This window comes from Lepidochelys kempii, chromosome 16, assembly GCF_965140265.1.
Source record: "Lepidochelys kempii isolate rLepKem1 chromosome 16, rLepKem1.hap2, whole genome shotgun sequence".
Taxonomy (NCBI): Eukaryota; Metazoa; Chordata; order Testudines; family Cheloniidae; genus Lepidochelys; species Lepidochelys kempii.
The window spans coordinates 11,474,737-11,491,354 of NC_133271.1; the positions used below are offsets into that span (position 1 = coordinate 11,474,737).

A 16,618-nucleotide genomic window follows, 5' to 3' on the forward strand; every position below is an offset into this window, starting at 1 on the left:
TCTGGTTCCTACTAACATGCTAGCTAACTGTGGAGTAACCTTCTCTCGATTGCTAGTCCACATGGAGGATAAGATCTGCTACTACCTGAAGGGATAACTTCTTTAGCCCACCTGGTAGTGGCTGGTGCTTTTGGTGCCAGGTTCTCTCCTTGCTGATGGTGGTAGGGCCTGGCTTTCACGGACGCATTGCTAAGAGCTGGAGAGAGCCTTTCTACTCAACCCCCTCCTTTGCTTCCAGGCATAATTTTCTTGAAATACGATGATTTGGGCTGAAACGTTTCATGCTTGGCTTCGGGCCAGAAGTGAAGAGGGTTTGGAGCTAAGTGCTGCTTCGGCAGAGTCCCATTTGAGAAATTGCCAGAAGCGAGGGGAGGAGGAGGCAGAGGATGAAGAGAAGAGGCAGGGGGCAGGGACTCGAGCATCTAAAAGTCAGAGTGGGGCCGTACAGCCATGACTAAAGTGAGGTAGCCTGGACAAGGTGGGACAGAAATCCAAGTGCATGGCCAAGAAAGACAAAAGCTGCTTAGCACAGGGTGTGAGGACAGACCCCCTGAGCCAAGCGGTTGGAAAGGCTGATTCTCAGCCTCAATAGCCAAGAGTGTTTTGGGGAAGGTTAAAATGTCATTCCCCCCCCCCACCCGCCCCACAGCAGTTTGGAGCTCAGGGGCTCTGCCGCTCAGACAATGGGGGTACCCCACAGCTCCCAACTGCCCACTGCGGGCTGAAGTCACAGAGGTCTCTGGACGTCATGGATTCCGTGACTTCCGTGACCTCTGTGACAAAATCGTGGTCTTATTCATCATCCACTCACGCGCTCTCTGTATGACTGTAACAGGTGCGCAAAGGCAAGTCAGGCCCTGTGGCTAAGGTAGAACCCAGAGCAACCTGGGATGGGACATGCCTGGAAGGTCCGTTGCTGCTGACCCGCCTTAGCCCTAGAGCTTGGACTAGTGGTGGGAGCCCAGGCGAGGCAGATGCTCCAAGGGTGAAAGTGGAGTGAGCCTGGCGTGTGAGGGTCCGTGTGATGTTGTTGCCTCTGGTTGCGTAAGACAGACCTAAATGGGAGGTGAAATGCGATTGCCAAGGATTATAAGGGAATGGCTCAAGCTGCTTGGTTCTTGTTTCTAAAAGGGGCTCTAAATCCTTTGTTGTTTTCTTCGTGCGTTGGATTAGAAAGCTCCAGTCGAGCGGGGTGGGTGAGCAGCGCTCAGGCCTGCCTACTTGGAGGCTTTTGCTGCTCGAGTGTTTGCACAGAGCAGGCCTTCAGCTGCAGGAAGCTGGGTTCGAAGCCTGTCTGCATGGTTAAAAGGGAAAAGAGGGCAAGGGTAACAGGGAAATCCAGTGCCTGAAGAATAATGGAGGGTGGAAACTCATCTGGCCACCTGCCCTCGAGGCCTGTGAAATCTCAGTCCCCGGAAGAGCCCCTCTTTGCCGAGCAACCACTTCCCACAATGGCAGAATTTTAGCAGCCCTTTTGGCTACTGCCGTTACCAGATTTTACTGTGTTTAGGTGAGTTCTTTCAGGTGATCAGGGCAGATTTGGGGTATATGACAGGGACACCCCCCCTCCCCGCCAGGACTGACACCAGGATAACTTCGGTTGCCCTCCTGATGTCACTATGAACTGGGCTATGAGCTTTCTGAAGGCTCTGGAATACCCAGTCTCACTTGGGACCTGCTCCAAAGCCTATTGAAGTCAATGGGTGTCTTTCCATTGGTTAGAAGGGACCGCAAGGGTCATGCTGTCTAACCCCCTCCCAAGATGTAGGATTTGTTGTGACGAAACCATCCAAGGCAGCTGGCTATCCAGCCTCCTCTTGGAAACCTCCAGTGAAGGAGTTTCCACAACCTCCCTAGGTGTCTGTGCCATTGTCCTACTGTTCTTATAGTTGGGAAGTTTTTCCTGAGATTTAATCTAGATCTGATCTGCTGTAGTTTGAACCCACTGCCGCTTGTCCTGCCCTCTGGGGAAAGAGAGAACAACATTGTTTTTATGGCAGCCTTTCAAGTGTTTGAAGAAGGACCTGATCCAAAGCTCACAGTGAACTTCTGGGCATGACGCACAACCCATCCATTCTCACAGATCAAATCCCCGCAGCTACCCTGCTCCAGCCTTTCCCCGTACAGCCCCCGCGCTAATGGAATGGACGCTCCCCTCTTGCTGCCTCAGACTACAGCTGGTCAGAAAAATTCAGACAAGACACTTTTTCTGGAAGGGGGGATGAATTCTGATTTGTCAGAATCGAAATGTGTCCTGGAGATGGTTTGATTTCGATGAAGTTCTGATGGAGCCCAGCCTCCAGGGAGGTTTCCATTGGACACTGCCTGGTTTCCTGCCAGGTTACCTGCCTGGCTCCTCAGCAGCCCATCTGGCAGGCCAGGGAGCTGGCAGCTTGGCAAATCCTGATTCCCAAGCTCCAATGCACACAGCTCCATGGCAGTCGGGGCTTCCATGTTCCCTGGCTCTGGGTGCAGCCCATCAGGTCAAAGTCAGGGAGAACAAGGGCTCTGCAGCTTAGTGGACTACCTTGGAGCTGGGCTCCTCCAGCATCCACAGCTCCGTGGCTCCATTTCCTTTATGGGAGAATTTCAAACTTTTTTGTTTCGGTCCAAATCAGAACCAAACCCGATTTCGCAATATCAAAATGAAATGGGATGATCTTTCTCTGCCCAGCTCTACCTGAGACTGCAAAGCTGCTCAGGGTGGGGGGGGGGGCAGTGGTGTCTCTCTATTACAATAGTCCCCTATCCCTTTCCTCTCTCTTCTGCTGTCTCGGTCAGGCTGCTTGTCCTGCTGACTTGGCATGTCCCGCAGCAGCATCTTTGTGTTCCCACAGTTTCGGAATAAATGACACTAACACTGTCCCAAGGAAAGGAGCACAACTCAAGTGCTACTCATTCTCCCCTTGGGCAGGATGGATGCAGATGCCCAGAGTGCGCGAACGGCCCCGATACAGGCTGCCTCTGGAATTGCCGTGAGCCATCTCTTACCCTCGTGACTGATCCCAGACACAGCAGTTAGAGGTCACAGCCTGGTTCAGAAGTGGTTGTAGCTCAGATGGTGTAAGAAAGTCTCCAGCAGGGAATTCACCCCGTCTTCCGGCCCTTCCACTTGTCATTCACACAGACCCACCCACTGACAAGCAAATGCCATCCCCTTAGACACCACCTCTGGGTGGGAAGCACTTTAGAGGCAGTATCAGCCACTGACCAGAGCACTGGAGTGGGACTCAGGAGACCTGGCTTCTATTCCCAACTCTGATACTAGCCTGCTGGATGACCTTGGGCAAGTCCACTTCCATGCCTCAGTTTCCCTACCTGAAAATTGGGGATAATGGTACTGACCTCTTCTGTGAAGTGCTTTGAGATCTGTAGATGAAAAAGCTGGGTATTATTGTTATTATTATTCCCTGCATGCAAGCAGAGTATTGATCAGTAGTCGCAGTGCAGACCAACCGGCGCTGTTGCGGCCAAGGAGGATGAAGCTAGGGGAGTAACAGGGGCCAGAGCCCAGGACCCTCGGAAAGCTGGTGTGAACTAACATCCACCTTTTCTGTTCCTTTTGCAGAGATCATGCATGACGTCATCAGGAAGGTGAAGAAGAAGGGCGAGTGGAAAGTAAGTGGGGGACAACAGAGAGAGGTGGAAGGGGGCAGGCAGCAATATGGAGGAAGGGCTTGGAAGCAGCCTGGGAGTTGCTGGCCCAGTGCAGGGCAATGCGGCACGCTGGACGGATGCTAAAATTGCCAAACACGATGAGTAACGTGTAGCACCAGCCCTGCTAGGGATTCTGCTCCGGCTCTGTGCATCCCTCCTTTCAGTGCTGGCCAGGGGGCTGCGCTGCGGTCAGTTTGACATATGAGGACAGGGAGTCCAAAAGAAAATGGCTGAGGAAAAGAAAAAGCCGTCTCCTGTCCCGTTTGCCAAACAAAGGCCAGAACTAGCAGAGGGTGCTGCAGGGCATGGCGGTGGGCCATTGGCAGAGGTCTGTGGCAACCCAGAGCTGGTGGTTAGAGCTCTAGGGGAAGCTGCATGGCGGCACTGAGATGCACCGGCAGAGCAGCATGGCAGAGGCCTGCGTGTGGGCCCCTTCGCTATGCCAGGCCCAGTCAGGGTCACTTTACTGTCCGAAGCACCGAATTACACCAGGTGCATCCTAACGCCTGATCCCCCCATGGCTCAATCACTGTGTTCCTGCTCACTCAGTCTCTCTCCTGCTCCAGGTGCTGGTGGTGGATCAGCTCAGCATGCGCATGCTCTCTTCCTGCTGTAAAATGACCGACATCATGACGGAGGGGATAACAAGTGAGTCCCGTGCCCCCTGACACTCCCTTTCTGCTCCTTAGATTCCAGCTTCACCACCAAAGTCGGCTGGCACTGGGAGGCAGGTGATCAGGAGGAGTTGGGAGACCAGCATCTTCCCATGGCAGCTTGCCTCACTCCATCCATTGCTCCCATTTTGTTCTGAATCAGCTGCAGTACTTCAATCTGTCCGTCTCTCCTGGACAGGGCTTTGCCACTGGGCCTACATCTCTCTCTTAGCCCCAGTCACACTGAAAATGTTCCCATACAGCTAGTGAGTTTCGAGCTTCATTTCTTCCCCAGATGGCCACTATGCCCCTGAATAGATCCACTGGGCTGACTATGCCAGTGTGACCCCTTAAACCCAGGAGGCAAATGGACTGTGAGTCTCTCTCCCACTGAACTATTGTTACTAAGGATATCTGTATGGCAATATTGACGTCATTCCCACAGGGAGCTGCAGTATTCCGTGGTAACCCACTCGGTTGTATGTCAAAGTCTCAGTGTTTGTGGTGAGATTTTTCACACACTTCCCTGAATGACTCACCCGGCTGGGATAGCACGAGGAGCTTGTCTCTTGGTGGTATTTCAGTCCCTGGTTGCTGGAAATACCACACATAGACCTGACGTCATTGTACTTCAGCCCCATAAATAGCTCTCGGTGGAATTTACAAAGCCAGCAGAAAAAAATGTAAAACACAGCTATGGAGCCATTCAATTGACTGGCGTTTGACCGAAGGATGCTGGTTTTTATGGCATTTGCCCCAGCACACAGCGCTATTGCAACGTGACAAACATTGGATCTGGGGCCTGATTTTCCTCTCCCAGCAAGTTTACACCAGGGGTAACTCCACTGACTTCAGCCTGGGTGGGTCCTGCTTTACACCAGGGCAAGTGAAAGCAGAACCAGAACTTCAGGGTGCGGGTGATGGCAAGAAGCTGTCGGAGCAAGGGGAACTCCCAGTAAAACAAAGATCCTGTTATGGGAGTGCCCCCAGAATAGCGACCAGAGAAGGCTCAGTACGTTCTGAACAGCACAGATTGGAAGCCAGTTGGTGCAGAGACTGCCCCTTCATTCTGTGCACGTACAGCGCCTAGCGCAAAGAGGCTCTGACCTCTAGCAGAGGCTTCTAGGCAGGAGGGCAATGGAAATAATAATTGATAATAATGAAAGGCCAAATCCAATAGGCCTTACTGGGCCCATTGAGGCTAATGGAAATTTTGTCCAAGAAAGGACAAAGTAAGTTATGACCTTCAAGGTATACTGATAGATCCACCAGAGTTCCTGGGGGATGTGGGGTGGGAAGCTCTAGATTGGGGGAGGGGTAGTTTTTTGGGGGGGCTGCAAAAGTCTTCCAAGCAGATTCTTTCTGATGTGTTGTGAGGTCTGACCAAGGTTGTTTTGATCTTGACAGAGTCATAGAAATGTAGGGTTGGAAGGGACCTTGAGAAGTCACCTAGTCCGGCCTCCTGCACTGAGGCAGGACCAAGTGAACCTAGACCACCCCTGACAGGTGTTTGTCCAGCCTGTTCTTAAAACCCTCCAACGGTGGGGATTCTACAACCTCCCTTGGAAGCCTGTTCCTGAGCATAACTGTCATTATCGTTAGAAAGGTTTTCCTAATATCTAACCTAAATCTCTCTTGCTTCAGATTAAGCCCATTACTGCTTGTCCTACCTTCACTTACAGGGCCTCATTCTCCTCCTGCACCACACTAGCTCCATCAGCATGCAACTCCAGATTTACACCAGCATGAGTGGGAGGAGAATCGGAACCAGATAGCAGTTGCCAGCTGCAATATATATCGGTCCTAGTAAATCCGCAGCTGGCGTAAATTGCCACAGTTCTGCTGAAGTCAATGGAGCTATGACAACCTACAGTAGCCTAGGATCTACCCCCAAGAACAGCAGGTTGTGGTCCAACATTTGTTCAAATGGCACCAGGCCCTGAAGCTTCAGTGGTTCTCCGGAGGTTTGGGCTGGTACTATTTCCTGCCTCGTGATTTTATTTTTCATACAAAAAAATTGGATTTCATCGCTAAATAGTCCCCAGATCCAGATCCTGATTTCCCCTGGGCTTCTGCCGGTGCTGAGGGTCATTTAATTGCAGAGGGCTGGAAGGATTGGGGTAGCTCACATGGGAAAAGGAACTTCTGCAGCTCAGCAATGCAGGAGGGTCTATGGAAGAGGTTGTTTTGCAAGGGACCATGTGGCTCAGGGGACTGGTAGCCAGATACAGAACTTTACCGTGCCACCGGAAATGGTCTTGCTGATTGAGAAAGTGTGTGAACTAATGCACAACTGCTCATCCACTTTAAACATATTCCCGTTTGAAACACGGACCTGTTATCTACAGCACATTAAATAGCTTGACAGTTTCCATTTGTGACACCCGTGACAATTGCTGGACATCAAGAGGCAGGGCCAGGTGTCCAACATGTAAGTCTGGTTTGGGCTGCTCATCTGATTTGTACCCTACTGAGATGAACTGGTCATGTAATCTGCATGTCTGGTATCCATCTATCAAAACAAATTCTATATTTTGAATTAAGATCTGGCAACAGTATGCGTTGCGTGGAGGGCAGACAAAACACTTCAAAGATACTCTGAACAAAATTTGCACAAGAGGAACATTTTTTACTCGAACTTCGAGCAGCTGGTGACTAACCCCATTGCATGGTGCCACACCGTAAGAGTGGTTGGCCACAACTTCAAGAAGAACCATCTTGAACAGCTGGAAGCCCAGCACCACCTACACAAACAACATGCAGGCCAATCAACACAACCAGTTGACCCTCCCTGGATAAGGATGAGGTTCCTTGGGGGAAGCTGGTACATCTGCCTCTGGCACAGTCTTGTGCATGAACGGAGGATTCCACTCTCCAGAGCATCTTTCACAAGCATTAAGATTCAAGGGCAATAGTAATAAATACATTTTAAAGGATGGAAAGAGCTATCACAAAAAAATCAACCCTTAAAAAAAAAGGGTTCTCCAGGACAGGTCCCAAACCCTACAGTATCCCAGCTGTGATGCTCTGAGCGGTTCCTGTACATCCTGCATTCAACAGTTGTGCTTTAAGGGGAGTGGCTGTCTTGCAGAATGGAGCAATAAGCACCGTTGCCTCTGGAGTTTACTGTCCCTTTGATCCTCCCCTTGGGGGCACTGTAGGAGCAAGCTAACGGCTGGGAACCTTTGTTATTTGGGTGTTGGGAGGTTGGTGGAATCACAGCTCTTCTGCCATTGGGACTTGCCTTGTTGGTTAGACATGACCAAAAACCAATTATTAGATAAGAGACTCCAGGTCACAGCGATATAGATCTATACACAATATCTAGCTATATACAATGAAAATAGGCAGCCTATCTCCTGTCACCTGCTGTACCAATCCCCTGTGCGTTGGTTGTGTTTCTTGTGCAGTTGTGGAAGACATCAACAAGCGCCGAGAGCCGCTCCCCACCTTGGAGGCCGTGTACCTCATCACCCCATCTGATAAGGTGAAACTCCAGCATGGGAGTGTCTTGTACCAGGGTCTGGCGAAAGCTAATCATGTTTGGTTGTAGCATCTGTGCTGAAGGGGTATTTGTCAGTGCCAGGACAAGAATGGATGGCAGTGCCCTATAAGGCACTTACAGGCATCAGCAATGATCCTTAGAGCTGTGCAGAGGAAGGACATTCAGTTTCACAAAAGATTTCAGGATTTTATTGGTTTTTTGTTTTTTGTTTTTTTTTCATTCCAATTTGGAACAAAGCCCCAAAATACCACAATGCTCCGCAAAAGAAAATTCTGAGAAAAAAGTAGTTTTGGATTGATGGAAACATTTCATTTCAACAAACACATGTAGTATAATACAAACTAAAAAAAAACCCCTCAAACCAAAAAGTGGTTACACAATGAAAACCTGAAATATTTCAGTCTGAAAATGTCAAACCGGGACGATTCAACAGGTTTGGACTTTTCCCCCCCCAGGTTTTCTCCAAAACCGAAAATGTGATGAAATCAACATGATGTGGTGAAGCGTTTTAATTGGGTTGGGAAATGATTCCATCTGCATTTTCCCATCCAGCTCTAATGATCATCTTATAATCAAAATCATGCTGTACCAACTGAGTTGCTGTGGGTCAGTTTAACCTCATTTGGGGGAGGATCTGAAGCCTTTCTGGCTAATGTTAGAATAGAATATCACAGGGCTGGAAGGGACCTCAGGAGGTCATCTAGCCCAACCCCCTGCTCAAAGCAGAACCAATCCCCAATTTTTGCCCCAGATCCCTAACTGGCTCCCTCAAGGATTGAACTCCCAACCCTGGGTTTAGCAGGCTAATGCTCAAACCACTGAGCTATCACATTGTCGTACATGAATATATTTTTCACTAGTAAGAGACAACTAGCAAAATTACAAGCATGTCCTACAGTGAAAGAGCTCTGCTCATGGTAGGTGGGTGAACCACTCAGCCGTGCCTTGCCCATGTCAGCTGGAACACCAGAGTCCTGAGCTTCATCCCAGCAGAATCCTGTCTGTGCACACGGAAATTCCCGATCCTATCACACCAGTTGCCCCTCTAATCCAGTTTCCTGTATCTTATTACACACATAAATGTTAAATCCTTTATTTGAAACTTACGATGCTCTTTGCTTTAGTAATAGCAGTGCAGCAGAGTAAGGTAGGATTGCACTGGTAGGACTTCAGTCATAGAATCATAGAATATCAGGGTTGGAAGGGACCTCAGGAGGTCATCTAGCCCAACCCCCTGCTCAAAGCAGGACCAATCCCCAATTTTTGCCCCAGATCCCTAAATGGCCCCCTCAAGGATTGAACTCACAACCCTGGGTTTAGCAGGCCAATGCTCAAACCACTGAGCTATCCCTCCCCCCCGAAGTCGTGGGAGCTTGCACATAGCAGGGGGCAGCCCAGGCCAGTTAGACTTCTAGCAGTGCCCAGCCGGAAACCCAGCACCGTGAGTTTTCTAACAGCAGTGCTGCAGGACTTCAGCAGTGTGCAGTTTATCACAGCAGTGCCCAACCAGGGTGTCGAGCTGTGTGAGCTTCTTCTCAGATGCCTACTAGTGAGAACCAGTCCTCCCCTCCCCTTGTGTCTGTAAAGTGGCAAGGTCTGGGGTGGAGATTTTCAAAGCCAGCCAGGGGATTTGGCCATACAACTGCCGTCAGAATGAATTCATCTCAACCTAGATCCTTTATCTTAACGCTGCCCCAAAGTTCCTTGGCACTTCAGCTCCTGAACGCATGGGACTGAAATTTACAAAAGAGATAGTGTAAATATCTGTCTCCTAAGCTAATGGGTCAGAGCCAGCTGATGATTCCCTAGCATGGCACGCATTGTGATTATTGAGACCAGCCAATGCACCATCTGGGTTAAGTGTCTAATGATGCTAATCCTGATTTCTGGTGTCCAGCCTCACGTGGGCTTTTTTTTTTCTTTTTTTCCTGTAGTCTGTCCATTCACTCATCAGTGACTTCAAGGATCCCCCAACTGCCAAGTACAGGGCTGCCCATGTCTTCTTCACTGACTGTAAGTATTCTGCCTCCATCCCTCTCCCTGCATCTCTGATGTCTTGTAGTCTGGGCTCCTGCCACACTGTGACTTCCATAATGCAGAGGAGATGCAAGATCCTGGCAGGAAACAAGCAAGACTTGCATGTAGGAGATTTGCGGCAACCTTTGCCTGAGATTTGTAAAATGCCTCAAAGAAATCCTAGAAATCAAAGCTGGGAAAAGCTCTGTACATGAATCCAACTCACCCCTCATCCAGCGCAAGGTTTTTCTCTCTCATATATGTGCAAATGCTGTGTCTAGTCTAAGCTAAATGACTCATGGAATGGAGCTTTCACCAGTTTCCGTGGGAAACAATTGCACTCTCTAATTAGGCCTTATGGTTAGGAAATCTTTCCTATGTTCAGCCTTCGCCCATATTCATCCCCTTGCTCTCATCCCCTCTCAAGGCAGGGATTTCTGGAAGGGGATATTTCTTCCAAGAGCCCTCTTCTAGCTGTTCAATGCACCAGGGGCTAAATGCACTCCAGATATGTAACACTACTGAAGTCAGTGGAGTTCCACCAGTGATTAATTTAAGTCCCAAGAGTCTGATTCTCTGTCTGTTACCCCACAATTACACTGGTGGGACTCCCTTGACTTCACTGGAGTCACATTTGCATAAAACTGGTGTAACAGAATGGTGCTTCATGGCCCACATGCTTAATGGCACTGCTGCATTTTTGCACGGGACACTGTGGGTCATATTCTGCTCTGTTATACTGGTGTAGATCTGGAGCAGCCCCCCTGATGTCAGTACCATTACTCTGACATTACACTGCGTCACCCTGGGGTGTCATTTCTTTGCACTGTTTCAGAAGAGAAGCTGGCGGGGGCCATGGGTGAGTGGATTGCTGCTGAAGTTGTCCCCAGAGGCAAAGAGAACCCAGGTTGGAGGTAGTGCAGGGGACAGGAAATCGGTTTACAAAGGAGACTTTGAAGACCATGTGAGATTATCACCCAGTGAATAATTTTGTAGCTGGGAAATTTCAAACTGAGCAAACAGCATTAGATAAAATGGTCTCAAACCAGGGCACGCCGTTGGTTTGGTGAGTGACTTTGGAATGGGCAGGAAAAGTTGAAATGACTTCCTCTGCCCGTCTGCAGTATACCCAGCCACCTGCTCCCCAGAACAACCTCCCAAGGCATCAGCACTTCAGGCCTGATCCAAAGCCCACTGAAGTCAATGGAAAGATTCCCATTGCTTCAGTGGGGTTTGGATCATTTCTTTTATTTGCTGCTGGTATTAACCTATGAGAGAGCATTGATTCCTTAAATAATGGGAATTCCTCCTCCCAACAGGTCATTCTAAGGATCCAGAGAAGGATGTTTCACTTCCCCTCTCCTCTTCAAATAACTGCTTTCCCATCTCTCCTCTTATCCTCTTTCCCTCCTCTGGGGTCTATCAAGGCAGGCCCTGTGGTTTTAGCTTAGTTCTGAGAAGTTCTGTTCCTCAGGGCCAGCTTGATAATTGACAGGGCCCCGAGGAAGGGTGCAGCCCCTAGCTGGCAGAGATTTGCTGCCCCGCCAGTCTGTTGTCTGTTTCGATGGCAAGTTCTTTGAAGAAGGGGCTGTCGCTCACGCTGTGTTTGTACTGCACCTAACTCAACAGGGCCCTGATCTCGACTGGGGCTTCCAGGCTCTACTGGGAGAACAATAGCCTAGCAGCATAAGTACAGACCAAAGAGGCAGGAGATCTGCAGTCCCTCCCCAGCTCTTCCTGTGCAATGATGGGCAAATCACGACCCCTCTCAGAGCCTATTTGCTTATCTGCCATACAGGGCTAAAATGCTACTGATCTGGCCATTCTCTTTGCCACGGTATCTTTGCACTTCACAGGGAGGCCGAATTCACTAACAATGTGCTTAAAGTGCTTTGTGATCCTGGGGTGGAAAGTGCTAGAGAAGTCATTATTAACGCTACGGAGCCCGCTGAGTGTGAGCGTGGTTCCTCACTGGTCTGGGGGTCCCCAAGGAGACGGGACAATAAGCACCAGCCTTAAGACTGTTTTATGGGCACTGGAATGAGACCATCCACCCCTCTCTGGATTTATCGGGGCCTTTCTCAGGATGGGTTTGATACTTGTGTGGGTGGCTTTGACCTTTCTTTTGGCCTTTGGGCATGAGGCACCCAAGGATTTAAAACCTCTGCTGAATCTTCTGGTTCTCCTTCTCTTCCCAGCCTGCCCCGATGCCCTGTTTAACGAACTGGTGAAATCTCGTGCGGCCAAAGTCATCAAGACCCTGACAGAAATCAACATAGCCTTCCTTCCCTACGAGTCCCAGGTGAGTCCGGGGCGGGGCAAAAGAGCAGAGATCAGCCTAGCATGCCTTCTCTAGGAGACCCCAAATGGCACGGGAGGGTTGGAAAGGAAAAAGCCTCACGTTCCCTGCAGGAGGAGAGTTTATGGAACAGCCTGAAATGAGAGATTAAATTACTAACCCCCTTTTTCCAGGGCTGGTTCTTTACCTCCTGCCCTGCATTCTCAGCCCTGTCTCCTTTGATTATTTCTCAGGTCTGATCCCCGGTTGTGTATTAACCCTGTGCTCCACCCCCGGCCCCATGCTATCGCCTGTCATTGGCTGGCTCCTTGGGTACCACCAGGGATGGGCCAATGAGTCCAGGGCACAGGAGGGGTGAAACTTTGTGCCATCTGCCGGGGAGCAGGCCCTTGCCCTGTGGGAGGGCGGCCCATGTGACTAGGAACAGATGGCAATCAACCTTCAGAGCCATTAACTCTTTAAATCCCAACAGTTGCAGGGATTTGCCTAGCTGGTCAAACCAAATGTGCCCCCAGAGAATAAACCTTTGCCAGCAGCTGACACTAGAATTTGGCATCTTCTTATCATGGGATTGTTGGCAGGGACAGCCTTAGTGGTACTGGCCCCCTTGGAGCAGCAATGATTTGGTTTCCCCTCCTCTCCGAGCCAGCTACAAACATGCTTCTCCTGCTGCAGGGAAACTGTTGGATTGTGCTTCCCATCTCCTGCTCTGCCTGCTCTCGCTGCCAGCTTGGGGGTCCTGCCGGAGCGGGAGTGGGTGTTTACACTGAGAGGTTGATGCTGGGGAGAGAGACAGCACGGTCTTGGGGACAGGGCACTGGGTTGGGAATCAGGAGACTAGAGACCTGATTCCCAGTCCTACCAGTGACCGGCTGTGTGACCTCGGGCAAGTCTCTGCACCTGTTTCCCCTGCCTTTTCTATCTGGAGCGTAAGTTCCTGGAGGCAGGGATGTGTCTCTTCCTGGGTAGGATTGTGTGCTATGCCTCTGAGAGGCCCAGCGTGTAACGGGCAGTCTGGGGAACGGAGCTGACGTGGCATTAAGCCACCTTTGTGTTCTTTCGATTCTGAGCTGAAATGTAGCAAACCCCAGGTAAGCACAGAATCACGGCATCCACCACAGCCCCATCCCCTCTAGCATCCCACCCTGCCCCCAGCATGCCCCCCTCGGCCAGAGATTTTGGACAGGGCCTTGTGGCTGTCTGACTCAGTTTCTGCAGTAGGGGAATTCTCCCTCAGCTCGAACCAGGGCTTTTATGGTCCCGTTACCCTTGCAGCAGCATAAAAGGGGCGTAAGCAGGCGGGGAAATTCCTCACTCCATGTCTGTGCAGCACCTAGCACAATGGGGCCCTGATCTCAGTGGGGGTCTCTGGGCAGCACTGTCCTATAGCTAATAATAATGGTTGGAGGTGAGGTGCTGCAGTGAGATTGACTGAGGATCTATCATTAGGATTTCAGCTGTCTTTAGAGATGGGCCTGAGCCATATCAGTAGGGCCAAGCATCCCTGAGCTCTGGGGGTGTGTGAAAACCCCAGGCAAACCCAGATCCACCTGTTGCAAATAGCCCCTCTCTTTATAACAGGCTCAGGCCAACCCCTGGAGCCAAACAGCCTTTGGGAGGTTTGAAACCTGGACCCAGACCTGGACGTTCTCGCTCGGCTTTGGGTGTCCGAGCCCCGGGTTCCGGGCCCCAGTGCTGTGGTGCTATGTTGTTGCAGTTGGTCGGCTCTTCTCTGGCATGGGCAGCATGTTGCAGGGGACCCAGGCAGCTGCCTTGCTCTGGCTCTGAGCTGGCACAGGGTAGCGTGACTGCTGCCAGGGAATTCATGTGAACCGGGCTGGCCTTTTTCCAGCCAGCTCGGTGTCTAGTTAAACAGGAGGCTCATCTGAGAGTGGCAGTCATCTATGATCCCTTCATCTGTGTCCGTCCTCACCCCCTGCTCCATCCCTCTTTGCTGGCTGGACCCCGCGGTGGCTGCTTTGAGTGCCCATCAGCCCACGGCTGGCGGTTGGTATCATCAGCTGCTGCAGCACCCTCACGGGGGTACGTTGGCATTAGCTGACGGCTTTGGTTTTGATGCAGCCCTGGAGATGCTGCTGTGGTGGCCGCTACCTTGGCCGACACACCCGGGGGATTGAACTGGGGCCCTCTGGAGCCAAAAGCATGAGCTGCTAAAGCTCCTGAGCTGGCACCTACTCTCAGTGGACTGGGCACAGAGGGAGACTTGTGACACGCATGGACATGGCTGGCAGGGGCAGTGCCCCGTCAGAAGGAAAATGAGCCAGCATCAGCACAATAAAAAATCTTTACAGTGCTGGGCCCAGGTAGGGTCCCCTTCCCTGCACCCCTTCACTGTGTCTTGGAGACGAGGCGAACAGACCCCCTCCTAGCAATAAGCCAGCATCATTCCAGAAGTCATCCAGCAGGGAGCACACATCAGTGTCCTGCGTCTGCCCCCCACCTGCCCCAAGCCCGTACGTGTGTACCTGTGATGCATAGCCTCGGCCAGTACGTGTCTCCAGCCTGCTTGTGTTTGCACCAAGGCCTAATTTTAGCCCAGTCGCCAAAGACTTTTGAGGGGGACTTGGTCACGAGAGCGCAACAGGCCCCCAAGTCACTCAGGCATTCGACTCCACGGAGAGGGACCGCTGGGGAGAGATGAGGTGTGGGGAACAGCTTTGGACCATGCAACTCAAACAAGCTGCCTTCTGCCTGGCTCTGGGGGAAGCTGAAAACCCGCCCATGCTTTTCAGGGTGGGTAGAGGCAAGCTACAGCGTCCCTGCCAATAGCCCCCCCTTGCAGGAAAGCTGGTGCTTATGGCCCAGGCTGTACTGAGAGTGCTCTGGCTGTTGGGTTTCCCTACAGATGTGAACCAGTAATGGGTCATGTGTTGCAAACTGCTGGACAATGCCTCGAGTCAGACAAGAATTAAAAGGAGCATGACTGTAGATGGGAGGCTGTGTTGCCAAGCGGGTAGACTCAGGCGACCTGGGGTCTGTCCCCAGCTGTGCCACTGGCCTGCTTGGGCAAATCTCTTCATCTTCCTGTGACTCAGTTTCCCCCATCTGCAAGATGGGGATAATGACGCTGGCCCCCTGTCTTCTCTAAGCCATTCCTTGGGCGCTGCTAGTGTTGCATTCACATTTAAGCTCAACCGCTGCCATTCTCATCCCCTCCAGGTTTACTCCTTGGATTCTGCTGACTCTTTCCAAAGCTTCTACAGTCCCCACAAGACCCAGTTGAAGAACCCAATGCTGGAACGCCTGGCAGAACAGATTGCCACCCTGTGTGCCACCCTGAAGGAATATCCCGCTGTCCGATACAGAGGGTAAGGCTGTGATCGTGGGGTGGGCTGAACTGGAGGCTTCTCCTCGAAGTATCTATTCATTGAGATCCCCACCCTACACCTCCCCAGTGGGACAGGGCTGGAATTACTCCCGGTCATTGGCTGCTTCTCCGGAGTAGATTAAAAAATTACCAGAGTTACAGGCCATTGTCCCTTTCTCCTCCTGTCCGAGTCCTTCTTCACTTCAATTTCCTTTGTGGCAGTTTCCATCTGTTCCCTGCCCAAAATCCTTCCTGGTGTACTATTCCCCCGGCAAGCACAACCCCACTTCCTCCGCCTCAGACACGTAGGAAGGTGAGCACAGCACCCCCAACAGCTGAGACTAAGGTCCAGCAGTGGGGCGGGGAAGGTGCGGGGAAGACAGCGAGGGCTCTCCAAGGAGAGGTGGGGAGAGTGGAAGAAGTCTGCTAAAGCCACGTATGCTTCATGGGCCTGGTCAGAGCCCCATCCAGCCCCCACCTTCCCCACGTGCCCTCCCAGGGTTTTACATAGAGGCCGGCTCTGTGAGGAGCGTGAGAACTATGGTCCACACAGCCATTCTCCTGTCTTACTTCTCCCACATGGGCCCTGAGCTCTGCAATTCTTGGACATTAGAAGCTGCTGAAATGGTCTGATTTAAGATATCTAGGTGGCTGGGGTTGGTTTTTTTTGTTTTGTGCCAAGCTCCCTAATATAATCAACACTCATTGTAAGCTGGAAGGCACATAAGGAATGAAATGACTTTACCCCTTTCTTTCCCTCCCACTTGGGCTAGAGATTACAAAGACAATGCCATGCTGGCCCAGCTCATCCAGGACAAACTGGATGCCTACAAGGCTGACGATCCGACCATGGGCGAGGTGAGTTCGGGCTGCAGGGTGCCGGATGCTGGCCGTAGCACTTAGAGCGGCAGGAGCTCATGAAACTCTTGCTTTAGCTTTGGACTGGTCTGTGTGCCTGTACTTACTAAAGTGGCAAGACCCTACCACATCTCAGTAAGACGAGAGGCTTCAGGTACGAGCAGAAGGAAGACCACTGTAAGCATAGATGACTCATAATCATTTGCATTAGGGCAGCATCTAAAAGCCCAAACCAAGATCAGGAGCCCAGCGTGCTAGACAATGTAGGTACCAAGTCCCTGCCCCAAAGCGCTTACAGTCTA

At 51.1% G+C, this 16,618-nt stretch overlaps 1 protein-coding gene across 2 annotated transcripts in view; it reads left to right on the plus strand.

Annotated features, from left to right (window-relative positions):
• The window catches only part of STXBP1 (syntaxin binding protein 1), a 66,758-nt gene that overhangs the window by 23,511 nt on the left and 26,629 nt on the right, over positions 1-16,618 (plus strand). For both annotated transcript variants that reach the window (XM_073314007.1, XM_073314006.1), the window contains exons 2-8: positions 3,569-3,618; positions 4,224-4,305; positions 7,721-7,797; positions 9,750-9,828; positions 12,030-12,133; positions 15,311-15,459; positions 16,232-16,316. In XM_073314007.1, coding sequence (XP_073170108.1) covers positions 3,569-3,618; positions 4,224-4,305; positions 7,721-7,797; positions 9,750-9,828; positions 12,030-12,133; positions 15,311-15,459; positions 16,232-16,316 — 626 coding nt within the window. The remainder of the gene's footprint in view (positions 1-3,568; positions 3,619-4,223; positions 4,306-7,720; positions 7,798-9,749; positions 9,829-12,029; positions 12,134-15,310; positions 15,460-16,231; positions 16,317-16,618) is intronic.